The sequence below is a fragment of the Scyliorhinus torazame genome, chromosome 9 (genome assembly GCF_047496885.1).
Source record: "Scyliorhinus torazame isolate Kashiwa2021f chromosome 9, sScyTor2.1, whole genome shotgun sequence".
In the NCBI taxonomy this organism is placed as follows: Eukaryota; Metazoa; Chordata; class Chondrichthyes; order Carcharhiniformes; family Scyliorhinidae; genus Scyliorhinus; species Scyliorhinus torazame.
Window position 1 is genome coordinate 117,232,160 of NC_092715.1, and position 15,234 is coordinate 117,247,393.

The following is a 15,234-nucleotide window of genomic DNA, read 5'->3' on the forward strand; positions in this document are numbered from 1 at the left end:
GACTCAAGCCAGGAATTGAATTTGGGTGCCTGGCATGTGAAGCAACAGTGCTAACCACTGTACTACTGTGCTGCCCTTTACTGTCAAATTCCAATGGGACCTCAAGGAAGAAATAACATTACTGTGCAAAAGCCAATTTCCTTACAACTCAATATTAAAAATAAAATGAATAGATTATGAAACTAAAAAACAAAGATGTGGTCGGGATTCTCCGTCCCGCCGCACCTATTTTCTGGTGCGTTGCGCCCCAGCCAGCAGTGGGATTCTCCCTCCCGGCAGCCGGACAATGGGGTTTCCCGTTATGGGCATCCCCACACCGTTGGGAAATCTGCGGGCGTGAGTATTCTGCCAGCAAAACGGAGGATCCCGCCGATGGAGAATCCAGCCAATAATGTCATAGAATTTACAGTGCAGAAGGAGGCCATTCGGCCCATCGAGTCTGCACCGGCTCTTGGAAAGAGCACCCTACCCAAGCCCACACCTCCACCCTATCCCCATAACCCAGTAACGCCACCCAACACTAAGGGCAATTTTGGACACTAAGGGCAATTTAGCGTGGCCAATCCACCTAATATTTGTATGCATGACTCTTTAGGGTGAGATACGTACAGGGTATGATTGAGAAGAACTGTTTCAAAAATGAACAGAAAGGGTGGGTACAATGTGCTAGCTACTGTATTGGGTGATAGCCATTGCAAGCAAACCACTTTAAAAAAAACATTTGCCTTGGATCTCACAATGAGCTAGACACTGTTGCCTCTAGTCATGTTTAACTCTGTAAGTAAATGAACACATGGCCAAACCCACTGGTTTATTGTACAATTTTGATTCGTATTCTCAATTCTTCAAAGCTAATTCGGTACGAATTCTTAGGATAAATTCCAATATTACAGCTTAAGTCATACGTACATATAATGCCATTTTATCAATTCCATTCATCCCTGCGGAACAGGTTCCAATGCCAAACAGATATCGAGCATCACATCTAATGGGTTTTTGTACACGTGCCTAAGTATGCCAAGGTACAGAGAATGAAATGGCCTGCCGTGGTTCATCATTGTCACTGCAGCCATTTCTTCAAGATGTCAAAAAATTAAAAATTAAGGAATAACTGTTAATAAAATTCCGAAGCGCACTATGAAAGAAAAGTACCACAATAAATGAACAGTGTGCACAATTTTTAAAAATTGCCTCACATGTGTAACACAAATACGATACAGATACAATTTTGCCTTTAGGGAAGTCACAAAATGTTGCTCTTATTCTGTCAACTAAAAGGATGCAATATTCAATGCCAGCAATATCTTTTCTCCCTGAACAGTATTGTCATTTATCGCCTATTTTTTTAATTTGTTCATGGGACGTGAGCATCGCTGGCTGAGCCAGCATTTATTGCCCATCCCTAATTGCCCTTGAGGGGGCAGTTAAGAGTCAACCACATTGCTGTGGGTCTGGAGTCACATGTAGGCCAGACCAGGTAAGGACAGCAGATTTCCTTCCCTTCATTAGTGAACCAGGTGGGTTTTTATGACAATTGACAATGGTGTCATGGTCATCATTAGACTTTTAATTCCAGATTTTATTGAATTCAAATTTCAACATCTGCAGTGGCGGGGTTTGAACCCAGGTCCCCAGAGCATTACCCTGGGTTTCTAGTTTCTAGTCCAGTGACAATATCACTATGCCACCGTCTCCCCTATTTATGAAACCTGGAGGCAAATGCAATGTTTTAATAATAATGAAACTTACCAATTTGTATTGCACAGTTGTTCCCTCAGGAGAAGATGTTTCAAAATATCATCCAAGAGTTGAATTTTATGTTTCACATAAATCCAAACGAGAAGGCATTCCCTTAGCACCGGACTGATGTTGCATGCTTTCTGTAGGGGCTCAGTCACTTGCCGATGACACTGGCAACCTGTTTTTAACTGAAGATGATAAAGGACGTTTTGTAAAAGTAATAATTCCAATGTTGTCTGTACTTCATATATTTGCAGATAACCTTCTTCAGGTGAAACTGAACATCATTTAACATGTAAGTTACTGTGATCATGTTGCTGTATGGATGGAATAAATATATTGAAATAGAATCAAGAGTAGCCAGGGGCAACGAACTACGGTACCTGCAGCTTAACTTCCTACGGACATACACACGACCACCACAGACACTACTAGAGGAGTTACTTGACACAAATATTCTAGGCAAAGGAAACTGTAGTGACATGTGCGAACGACTGGTAGAGAGGGCTGACACCGTACTGGACGCAACGAGGAAGAAATGGGAGGAAAACCTGGGGCTCGAAATAGGGTGCGGACTCTGGAGTGAAGCACTGCATAGGGTCAACTCCACCTCCACGTGTGCAAGACTCAACCAAACAAAACTAAAGGTGGTACATAGAGCCCACTTAACAAGAACCTGAATGAGCAAGTTCTTCCCGGAGACGGAGGACAGATGCGAACGATGCCAAAGGGGCCCGGCCAACCACGCCCACATGTTCTGGTCTTGCCACAGACTTGCTGGGTACTGGACAGCCTTCTTTGAGGCAATGTCCAAAGTGGTAGGGGTGAGGGTGGAGCCATGCCCAAAAGTGGCGGTCTTCGGGGTATCAGACCAGTCAGATCGCTTCATCGAGAGGAGGCGGACGACCTTGCCTTTGCCTCCCTGATCGCCCGCCGTAGAATCCTGCTCAGCTGGCGGTCAGCAGCACCCAAAGCTGCAGACTGGCTGTCCGACTTATCAGAATCTCCCAAAATGGAGAAAATCAAATTTGCCATCCGAGGGTCAGACGATGGCTTCCACAGAACATGGGAGCCATTCACCAACTGTTCCGGGACCTGTTTGTGGGCAACGAACATGCTGAGGAATAACCAAGTAGCCAAGAGCCAGAGGAAAGTAGCCAAAACATGAGAAAAGAGAAGGAGGGAGGGAAAGACGCGGGGGGTGGGGGGTGGAGCTGTGCAGAGGGGTAGCTAAACTCAATAGTAAAGAAATGTAATCTGCAGGGAGAGAGAGGGGTGGGGGGGGGAAGAAGGAAAGACAGGAGGTAAAAAACAATAGAGGGGAACCAGAGGGCATGGGAAGACGAGGGAACACAAACTGGAAGGAGAGCACAGGAAACGACAGCGACCATGACAAGCATAGCAGCAGAGAGTAGAAAGTACAGGAGGAAGAAATGACGAACGGCCGAAGCAGAGGCAAACGCACAACAATTACAACAGTGAAAATTGACCGGGAGAAGCAAGCAACATCATCAGGGGCGTCCACCCAGATCCATTTTTGTATTACTGGTGCTGCATGTACTCTCTTTGTGTTGGAGGGGGGGGGGGGATGATATATGTAAAAATGGAAGAACAGACAAGGCTTGTATAAAGGTATACTGTAAATGTCTCTCCAGTACCTCGATATATATACACTTCCCCAGTTTGTTCCTCACACACCTTGTTTTTTCTTTACTCACTAGTTACGTGATTTTTCGAACTATATAGCGTTGTTAGTTTTATCTTGTAATGATAATGATAATGATAATCGCTTATTGTCACAAGTAGGCTTCAAATGAAGTTACTGTGAAAAGCCCCTAGTCGCCACATTCCAGCACCTGTTCGGGGAGGCTGATACTGGAATTGAACCGTGCTGCTGGCCTGCCGTGGTCTGCTTTCAAAACCAGCGATTTAGCTATGTACTATCTTCTCACTTTGTTTCTCCCCTGTACTTTTTTCTTTTTGTTTGTGTACACCTTTAAATATACTGTGTTCGAAAACCCAATAAAATCATTTATATAAAAACAAAATAGAATCAAGAGGAACTTTTTGTAAATGCATCAAATATTCATAAAATAACACCAGCCCCAGCAATTCCGAGGATGTCATTTACTCACTGGTACAACAGTTTACCATGCTTCTCTCAGAAATCTATGCTCCATAGAAACTCAGTTCCAAATTTGTAGAGTGTCATTTTTGTATGCAAACCGAACAGTAAGCAAGCTGATGAACATACACACCGTTGAGCAATGACACCAAAGTAGCTATCAGAACTATCTATTGGCATTTCATGTTGAGCTTTGTAGCACGGTAATGCAATTAAGGCAAAGTGCAATTGATCCTTCCGATAGAAAATATGACTTATTGATGTACACAACAGTTTTATTTAAAAAGATAAAAATGCCTAAGCCATGAGTGTTCATGGAGCTTAGAAACTAAAGGCCAGAGGTTTTGCTACCCAGGTGCTCAGTCCGAGTCAGGAAATTTACCAATTTTTCCGAATTTTTACTCTGCAAGGACGGGGGCGAGAAAGAGTGGAGCATGCTGTCCCCAGATGCTGATCGGAGGCAGCCACAATAGGCTACTTAAAAGGTCCATCTTGATTCTTTGGGACTTTGACTCAGTTGTTTTGTTATATTGTAGACCCTCCAGTCCTCATTCCTCATACCCCATCAACCACTCAACCCATTCTCCATGTCACCTAAATGCCCCCTTGCCAATGTAATACCAACCCATTTCACCCATCAATCCCCATGGCCCCTTATAGCTCAATGCCAATTTAATGCCAATTCACACCAACCCATCCACACTCTTAGCCGTTACACTCTCTATGTCAATTCACCCAGTATCCATATGGGCGACATCAGGAACCATGTTGAAATGAAATAAAATGAAGGCCTCAATGTCTATTACAGTCCTCACTATATTTTTTTTAATGCTCCCATCCATGAAAGCCTATTCAAAATTTTAAATCACCCCAAGTGCTTAATTCCTTATAAAAACAAAAAAACATTTATTCATAATGCCACATCAAAGACAACTAATCCTTTAATTGCCTCTTGAGCTGTCAATCAAAATGTCAACTTAGGACCCCCTGCTGTGATAATTATAGCTTATGGAAAACAGCCAAGCAATTGTAACAAGATAGTGATAACTGAAAAATACACAGAAACTAGGCCTTTTATTGAAATCAAAACAATTTAAAGGACATGAAGGCTGGGACTATGTGTATAGTTCTTTCAGCAAGCTAGCGCTGGCATAATAGAATTGTTTCCATGATATTGTTGCTCTTGTTCTTCTGGGTGAAAGAGGTCATGAGGCTGGGAGATGCTGCAATGTAAGCTGCAGCCATAGTTCATGAGACAATCGGTGGAATTTTCTAATTTTTCTCCATAACATAGAGGGCAGGAAAACAAGGTGGAAACCACCAGCCCCAAGGAAGGCTTCCTCCACCCTAGTTTTAGCCACATAGGAAAAAAAAGATAAGGGTTGGGTCCCACAACGGCATGTTGGCGCCACCAGCAACTTCATGGCGGCACAGGAGCGCAGTGGGAAGCACTGTTGCTTCACAGCTCCAGGATCCCAGATTCGATTCCCGGCTGTGTGGAGTCAGCACGTTCTCCCCGTGTCAGCATGGGTTTCCTCCGGGTGCTCTGTTTTCCATCAAAAGTCCCAAAAGACGTGCTGTTAGGTGAATTGGATATTATGAATTCTCCCTCTGTGTACCGAACAGGCGTCGGAATGTGGCGACCAGGGGCTTGTCACAGCAACTTCATGGCGTTCTTAATGTAAGCCTACTTGTGACAATAACAATTATTATAAAAGTTTTCAAAAGATCAGGGTACCCCTTTAAAAGGCCACTCCAATTTTTAAAAATAAAATAAAAATAGAAAAAAACCAGGTAACCCCCACGGCACTTCCCCCATTGAATTCCCCGACACTTCTGCCATGGATCTACCCCTCCCACCATCAAGGTGTCCATCCCGAAACACCCACTCACACAAGATCCCCCTCCCCACATGTAATAGCCCTCCAGCACTGCCCTGCAGGTAGTGCCAGGGTACTGCCGAGACATGGCCCTGCCCTTCCCCCAGGTGGTAATGCTCGCCTGTGCATTTCCGGTGGGTTCTGCTGTCTGGGTCCACATTCTGGGGAGGTTTTATGATTTTTTTTTTTTTTAAAGTATTTTCATTCCAATTTTCAAACATTTTACATAAAAATAAACACACCCAACACATTCGACCCCCCCACCCAAAAAGAACTCCCCTCATCCCCTCAACAGTCGACAGTAACCAACTCGCCAATATGCAGAATGAACAAACCCCAACTCTTGTGGAACCCATAACCACCACCCCCCCCAGCCAATTTCACCTTCTCCAGGGCTAAGGACTCCAGTGGGTCCCCCTGCCACGCCGAGGTATAGGGTGGAGAAGCTGACCTCCATCCCAACAGGACCCACTTGCGAGCAATCAGCGAGGCAAAGGCTAAAACAACTGCCCCGCACCATCTGCAACTCCGGCTGGTGTGACATCCCGAATATGGCCTCCAGGGGCCCAGGCTCCATGTTTATGTACAAAAACCCCGAGATGGTGTTGAAAACTGCCCTCCACAATCTTTCCAACTTCAGGCAGGACCAGAGCATATGCACATAATTAGCAGGACCTCTCCCACATTGCTCACAGATGTCCTTTACCCCCTCAAATAGCCAGCACATCCATGACTTTTTCAGGTGCGCCCTGTACACCACCTTCAACTGTATCAGCCCCAGCCTCACACATGAGATAAAGGCATTCACTCCGCAGCACCTCACACCACAATCCCTCCTCCAATGCCGCCCCAAACTCCTCCTCCCACTTAGCCTTGATGGACACCTTATCCCTCTCCAAAATCCTCCCATAAATCGCTGAGATGACCCCCTCTCCAATCTCCCCGCTGTCAGCACCTCCTCCATCAACATGGAGGCAGGCATTATCGAGAAGGTCAGAAAAATCTTCCTCACAAAGTCCCGTACCTGCCCAAACTTCTCAATTAAATCCTCCAAGCTCGCAAACCGCCCTCCCAGAAACAAATGCTTCACCTCCCTCTCCTTCCATCCCAGCTCAAATCTGTGACTTTTCACTGATCGGCATCACCCTTGACCTTGCTCCCAACTTAAAGTGCTGCCGGAACAGCCTTCAAATTTTTAGTGTGGTTACTAGCACCGGACATCCCAAATACTTCTCTGGAGCCAATTGGAGTGATACGGTTGCCTGCGCCCACAACCCCGACCTTACAGGAACCCACCTCCATCCTCACCCACAAAGCTCCCTATTTTATTCCTGTCCTTTTCTGCATTCACTGCCCAATAATATTATCGCCCTGTCAGTCTACTCCATCATCTGCAAAATGATGGAAGAAATCATCAACAGTGCTATCAAACGGCACTTACTCAGCAATAACCTGCTCACGGACGCTCAGTTTGGGTTCCTCCAGGGTCACTCGGCTCTTTAATAATAATCTTTATTAGCTTTATTAGTGTCACATGTAGGCTTACATTAACACGACAATGAAGTTACTGTGAAAATCCCACACTCCGGCGCCTGTTCGGGTACACTGAGGGAGAATTCAGAATGTCCAATTCACCTAACAAGCTCGACATCATCCAGGACAAAGCAGCCCATTTGATTGCTCCCCCTTCCACAAATATTCAAACCCTCCAGCACTGACGAGCAGTGGCAGCCGTGTGTACCATCTATAAGGTGCACTGCAGTAACTCATCAAGGTTCCTTAGACAGCACCTTTCAAACCCACGACCACGAGCATCTAGAAGGACAAGAGAAGCAGATACCTGGGAACCCCGCCAAGATTCCCCTCCAAGTCACTCATCACCCTGACTTGGAAATATATCACCACTCCTTTACAGTCGCTAGGGCAACATTCAGGAAATCACTAACAGCATATTGGTGTACCTACACGTCATGGACTGCAGCGGTTCAAAAAGGCAACTCACCACCACCTTCTGAAGGGCAACTAGGGATGGGCAATAAATGCTGACGTAACCAGCGACACCCACATACCGCCCCCCACCCCACTATCCCTTTCCACATCTCCAAGCTCCTCAGTGCAATGGCCAAGGGTTCCATTGCCAATGCAAACAGAAGGAGTGGGGGGGGGGGTACATTGGGCACCCCTGCCTTATTCCCCGGTGCAATGAAAAATACCCTGAATTCATATCATTCGTGCGCATGCTCACCATCGGCTCCTAAAACAGCAACTTCACCCACGCCACAAATCTAGACCCAATCCCAAACCTCTCCAACACCGTAATCAGATAACTCCATTCCACCCAATCAAACGCCTTCTCTGCATCTAATGCCATCACCACCTCCAACTCCCTTCCCTCTGTGCAGGAAGCACCACAATCAGCAGCCACCTCACATTCGATGACAACTGTCTGCCCTTAATGAACCCCTTCTGATCCTCCCTAATCATCCTTGGAAGGCACACCTCCAACCTTAACGCCAGCACCTTTGCCAATATCTTGGCATCCTCACTGAGCAAAGATATGGGCCTATACGACTTACACTCTACTCCGTCTTTATCCTTCTTTAACAGCAACGAGATGGAAGCCTGTCCCATCGTTTTCAGCAAAACACCTCTAACCATCGCGTCCTCGAACATTTTCACCAGCAAAGGAACCAGTTTATCCTTAAACTTCTTGTAAAATTCCACCGGGAACCCATCCGGTCCCGCCACCTTCCCCCTCTGTATTTTCCCGATTGCCACCTTCACTTCCTCTACCCCCACTAACTCCCCTAGCCCCGCCTTCTCCATTTCACCCATACTCAGGCCCTCTAACCTTCCCAAAAACTCCCTCATCTTCCACTCATCCTCTGGCTCCAACTTATAAAACTCCTCAAACACCTTGTTAATCCATTCCAGGCCACCACCAGCTCACCCGCCCTATCCCAAACCCAAACGATCTCCCTCGCCGCTGCTTGCCTACGTAGCTGACCTGTCATAGGCAGTCCTCTTTGCCCTACTCAGCTGACGCACTATTTCCCCACTGGCAAGAGGTTGAACATCGCCTGCAATTCCTTTCTCTTCGCCAGAAGCCCCGGATACGGGTCCCCCGCGTACCTCCCGTCCACCTCCTAAATCTTTGTCAGCCGTTGGAGTTCCTCCCTCTCCTCACTATCCACTTTAGACTTAAACAAAATCACCTCCCCCCTCACCACTGCCTTCAGAGCCTCCCAAACCACCGATGGTGAGACCAGCCCAGTACAGTTGAACCCCAAGTCCAGACTCCACCCGGCTTCTGAGCCAATCCCTTTTCCAGTACCGCGTCCATCCAACATGGAGTATGATCCAAAATCACAATTGCCAAACATCCTGCCCTTTTAACTCCAGCCAACAGCGTCTTCCCCACCACAAAAACGTTAATCCTTGAGAACACTTTGTGGACCGGGGAAAGAAAATGAATACTCCCGATCCCTCGGGTGTACAAATCTCCATTGGCCAACTCCCATCTCCCTCTCTCTCTCATACGCCTAGCCAATACTGCACCCCCCCCCCCCCGCCCCACCGACAGAGTCAGCTCAGACCTGTCCACCCCTCGGTTCAAGTGTGTTCCAATCCCCCCCACCTTAACACTTGGGTATCCAGATTCAGGATGGCAGCCAGCATTTTCTTCTGATCCCCGGGTAATTGCAATTGGAGACATATACACTAATGGCCCCGGCAACCTCCACTCCAGTGCATCCGTTACAATCACGTACCTGCTCCGCCCTCCTGGCTCCACCACCACCTTCTCCATCTGGAACCTCACCCGTTTGCCAACCAAAATTGCCACCCCCTGGGCCCTGTCAAACCCCAAATGGAAACACCTGGCTCACCCAACACTTCCTAAGCCTCATCTGGTCCTTCACTCTCACATGAGTCTCTTGCAGCATCACCACATCAGCTGTCAAACACTTCAAGTGCAAGAAAACTCTTGCTCTCTTGCCCCAACCCCTTCATGTTCCAAGTCATCATTCTGATCGGGGGCCTCACCCAGTGTCAATCTCCTCCGTCCACCATTTACATCTCCCAGCTCCATCGAAACCTGCCCGACCAGGCACCAATGACCATGGCCCCTCCCCCCCCTCCACCACACTCCCATACACTGACCAATCTTCATTGGCTAGCCTGGCGGCCCCTGCCAGAGCACCCGCCTCCTCCCAACCACACTGCCAGTAACCCGGCCCCCCATGTGCAAAACCTTCCAACCCACACTCTCATCAAAAGCCAACTCCAACCCTCCAGCCATACAGTCAGAATGGAGAGAATAAATCCACAGAACAATAAAGAAAGACAAGTATAAAGAGAATCAGAAACACATGAAAAACCACCCGTTGAAAAAAAACGATGAAAAAAAATCGAAGAAAAATAATCAGCCCACACCGTCCAAGTTCAAAATAAGAATCGCATCTCGGTCCCAGTCCTTCAGTCTTCACAAAATCCTCCAACGTCTCAAAATAGAAGTCCGTTGAATCGTGAGTCACTCTGTCTCGCTGGGTAACCACACCAAACCTCACCCCACTGCTGTACAATGCTGCCTTCACCAGTCCAAAGGCCGTCTGCCTTCTTGTCAATTCTGACGTAAGATCTTGGTACATACGTATACCAACGACTTCCCACTTCACGGCTTCTCCCAGCTCAAAACCGTCTCCTTCACATGGTAACTGTGGAAGCAGACTATGACCGCCTTTGGTGCTCATTCATTCTCGACTTTGGCCGGAACGACTGATGAGCCCTGTTCAGCTCGTAGAGAGATGGCTCTTCCCCCTCCCCCATCAACTTGGCAAACATGTCCGCAAAGTACTCAGTCGGCTTCCAGTCCTCCACACCCTAGGACAAGCCCACTCAAAGTCTGTCTCCTCGACCTGTTCTCCAGGTCCTCCACTTTGGTTCTTAGCCATTTATTGACCTCTGCAACTCCTTACCCATCAAGGTAAACTGGTCGCTATGCTGCAACACTGCCTCCTCCACACCCTTCACCTTCCCTCCTTGCTCTAGCACCTTGACCGATGTCTTCATCAATACAGCCTATTAGAGAGGCCATCATCTCCCTCCGAAGCACCTCTAAATGCTTAGCGAACAGCCTTTCAAACTTACCCAAAACCACCTCGGTCAGAGTCTCAACCGTAATGGGGGCAGCCCACCCGACGAACCAGCACCGGCGGGCTTTCGCTCACCCCCTTTCTTCCCTGACTTTTCTTCTGGAGTTCCTGACTTTCCACCGATTCCGTCGATGTTCCCACACCAGCTCATCCAAAAAGTGCCCCTGAGACCGGGCACCCCTTTAAGAACTTTACCTTTTATTTTATATTTTGGTAGAAAGAAATGGAGAGACAATATAAAATAAGGGGGAACGTTCTTAAAGGCGTGCATGAGCAGATGAACCTGGGTGTTCATGTGCATAGATCATTGAAGGTAGCAGGACATTGAAGAAAGCAGTTAATAAAGTACACAGTATCCTGAGTTTTATTAATAGGGCATGGAATACTCCACATTGAACTTCATCTGTCACCTGTCTGTCCATTCCACCAACTGTCCTTTTGAATGTCCACCTCAGGAAAAGCAAAGGTCCCAATACCGACTCCTGGGGAACTCCACTACAAACCACTACAAGCCTGAAAAATATCCATTGACCATTATGCTCTGTTTCCCATTACTTAGTCAACGCTGTATCCATGTGTGGTATTATCAGGTATTGCTGTACCTAAGAGGCTGATGACCATTGGTTAAACCTCGGAGTTTACCATTGGCTGTTGATACGTAGCTCCGCCTGAACTGGTGCTGTCCCAGCAGCCTTCACTTTCTGTACCGAAGCTGCTGGGGAACAGTTCTAGTCGATTAAAGCCTTCAGTTATGAAATCACTTCATCTTGAGTGTAATTGATCGTGCATCAATTTAATCGACTAGACTTAAGCTGGAAGGATGGATCTCCGAATCAAACCAGAGTGCCTACAACTCAGCCCCCACGCGGAGAACTCGGCTGCAATATTTAAACACTGGCTGGCATGCTTTAAAGGCTACCTCGAGACAGCCGGAGGCACCCCCTCAGAAGGACAGAAAATGCACCTCCTGCGCTCAAGGGTCAGCCCCTGGGATCTACACCCTTATCGAGGAGGCAGAGGACTATGATGCCGCTATCGAACTGTTAAAAGGACATTATATCCGCCCTGTAAATCAGGTCTACACACGTCACCTGCTTGCAACTAGATGGCAAAGCCCCGGGGAATCGTTGGAGGGTTTCTACCGGGCGCTACTGGTGCTGGGCCGAAACTGTGGCTGCCCGCAAGTTTCGGGGAGCGAGCACACGGAACTTTTAATCAGGGATGCCTTCGTAGCAGGTATAAGCTCCTCAGAGATCCACCAAAGACTCCTAGAAAAGGACACCCTGGGACTTAGAGAGGCACGGGCACTGGCAGGGTCCATGGACGTAGCCTCCCAAAACGCGCAGTCCTATGCTCCCGACCGCGCGGCGGCCCCCTGGGCTGCTTGGCACCCCGCAGCGGCAGCCCCACAGATCTTCCCCCTGACCCCGCAGGCCTGTGTTGCGAGACGGCCCGGTAACGCCGCCGGGCCCCACTGTTTCTTCTGCGGGCAGGCAAATCATCCCCGCCAGCGCTGCCCGGCCCGCACCGCCACCTGCAAAGGGTGCGGCATTAAGGGCCACTATGTGGGGGTCTTCCAGGCCCGCGCCGTGGCCGCGGTCTCCAGCGACTCCGGACCGCCGTGGCAATCCCCCCTTCAGGCCCCGACCGGCCAGCGCTCACTGCCATCCCCCCATCCTAGGGCCACGTGCGACCCATGGGCTCGGCTATCTTGACCCCCGGACACCACGCTGGTCGGGTGGGCGCCGCCATCTTGTCCATCCCCGCCGCCATCTTGTCCATCCCCGACCACCATGTGCGACCCATGGGAGACGCCATCTTGGATGGGGCCCCAGGCCCCCAGCATGGCCGCCCAATCAGAACTCGCAACTGCTTCATCTGGCCTCGGTGACACTGGACCAAAGTCGACCTCGGACACTCACAACAGCAACAACAACGGTCTTCATCAACGGCCATGAGACGTCTTGCCTGACTGACTCTGGGAGCACGGAAAGCTTTGTTCACCCCGACACAGTAAGGCGCTGTTCACTTGTTACCCACCCTGTAAACCAAAGGATCTCCCTGGCCTCCGGGTCACACTCGGTGGAGATAAAGGGGTTCTGCCTAGCGTACCTCACTGTACAAGGCAGGAGATTCAACAATTTCCACCTTTATGTCCTGCCGCACCTCTGCGCGGCTACGCTCCTGGGGTTGGACTTCCAATGTAATTTGCAAAGCCTGGCCTTTAAATTCGGCGGCCCTATACCCCCCCCCCCCTTACTGTCTGCGGCCTCGCGACCCTTAAGGTCGACCCGCCTTCCCTGTTTGCGAACCTCACCCCGGATTGCAAACCCGTCGCCACCAGGAGCAGACGGTACAGTGCCCAGGACCGGACTTCATCAGGTCAGAGGTCCAAAGGCTGCTGAGGGAAGGGGTCATCAAAGCGAGCAACAGTCCCTGGAGAGCTCAAGTAGTGGTGGTAAAGACTGGGAAGAAACATAGGATGGTCATTGACTACAGTCAGACCATCAACAGGTATACGCAGCTGGACGCGTACCCTCTCCCCCGTATAGCCGACCTGGTAAACAGGATCGCGCAATACAAGGTCTTCTCCATGGTGGATCTCAAGTCTGCCTACCATCAGCTACCCCTCCGTAATAGTGACCGCAAGTACACTGCCTTCGAAGCAGATGGGCGGCTCTATCAATTTTTAAGAGTTCCCTTTGGTGTCACTAATGGGGTCTCAGTCTTCCAGCGAGAGATGGACCGAATGGTTGACCGGTACGGCTTATGCGCAATGTTCCCGTATCTGGATAACGTCACCATCTGCGGCCACGACCAGCAGGACCACGACACCAACCTCCCCAAATTTCTCCAGACCGCGAAAATCCTTAACTTAACGTACAATAAGGATAAATGCGTATTTAGCACCGACCGCCTAGCCATTCTAGGCTACGTAGTGCGAAATGGAGTTATCGGCCCCAAACCTGAGCGCATGTGCCCCCTTATGGAGTTCCCCCTCCCTCACTGCCTCAAGGCCCTGAAGCGCTGCCTAGGGTTTTTCAGTTACTATGCCCAGTGGGTCCCGAACTACGCAGACAAAGTCCGTCCCCTAATCCAGTCCACAACCTTCCCCCTGTCGATGGAGGCCCACCAGGCCTTCAGCCGCATCAAAGCAGACATTGCAAAGGCCACGATGCGCGCCATTGACGAGTCCCTCCTCTTCCAGGTCGAGAGCGATGCGTCCGACGTAGCTCTGGCGGTCACCCTCAACCAAGCGGGCAGGCCCGTGGCCTTCTTCTCCCGTACCCTCCATGCTTCCGAAATTCGCCATTCCTCGGTCGAAAAAGAGGCACAAGCCATAGTTGAAGCTGTGAGACATTGGAGGCATTACCTGGCCGGCAGGAGATTCACTCTCCTCATGGACCAATGGTCGGTTGCTTTCATGTTCGATAATGCATAGCGGGGCAAGATTAAAAACGACAAGATCTTGCGGTGGAGGATAGAATTCTCCACCTTCAACTACGAGATCTTGTACCGTCCGGGGAAGCTAAACGAGCCTCCTGATGCCCTGTCCCACTGCACTTGTGCCACTGCACAAGTGGACCGCCTCCGAGCCCTCCACGAGGACCTCTGCCACCCGGGGGTCACTCGTTTCTTCCACTTCATCAAGACCCTCAACCTGCCCTACTCCATCGAGGAGGTCAGGACAGTCACCTGGGACTGCCAAATCTGCGCGGAGTGCAAACCGCACTTCTACCGGCCAGAGAGGGCGCACCTGATAAAGGCTTCCCGTCCCTTTGAACGCCTCAGCATGGATTTCAAAGGCCCCCTCCCCTCCACCGGCCGCAACACATATTTCCTGAATGTGATTGACGTGTACTCCCGGTTCCCATTCGCCATCCCCTGCCCAGACATGGCCGCAACCACCGTCATCAAGGCCCTCCAGGGTATCTTTACACTGTTCAGTTTCCCCGTGTACATACAGTGATAGGGGGTCCTCCTGTATGAGCGACGAACTGCGTCAATTCCTGCTCAGCAAGGGCATTGCCTCAAGCAGGACGACCAGTTACAACCCCCGGGGAAACGGACAGGTGGAGAGGGAGAACGGAACGGTCTGGAAGACTGTTCTACTGGGCCTACGGTCCAGGAATCTCCCAGTCTCCCGCTGGCAAGAAGTCCCCCGGTGGCCCTCCACGCCATCCGGTCGCTGCTCTGTACAACTACCAATCATGACCGTCTCCAGGAAGTCCTCCTCCGGGACCTCGCTCCCAACCTGGCTAGCGTCACCCGGACCCAGCCTGTTTGAAAAGCACGTGCGGGCGCACAAGTCGGACCCGTTGGTCGAGAGGGTCCA

The 15,234-nt window shown here is 49.7% G+C and overlaps 1 protein-coding gene across 6 annotated transcripts in view; it reads right to left on the minus strand.

The window, feature by feature from the left end:
- The window catches only part of tmem232 (transmembrane protein 232), a 237,188-nt gene that overhangs the window by 76,157 nt on the left and 145,797 nt on the right, over positions 1 to 15,234 (minus strand). For all 6 annotated transcript variants that reach the window (XR_011949087.1, XM_072516415.1, XM_072516414.1 and 3 more), the window contains exon 8: positions 1,750 to 1,928. Coding sequence is in view for 5 of the 6 variants with exons in the window: in XM_072516415.1 (XP_072372516.1) it covers positions 1,750 to 1,928 (179 nt within the window). In the remaining variant the exon portion in view is untranslated. The remainder of the gene's footprint in view (positions 1 to 1,749; positions 1,929 to 15,234) is intronic.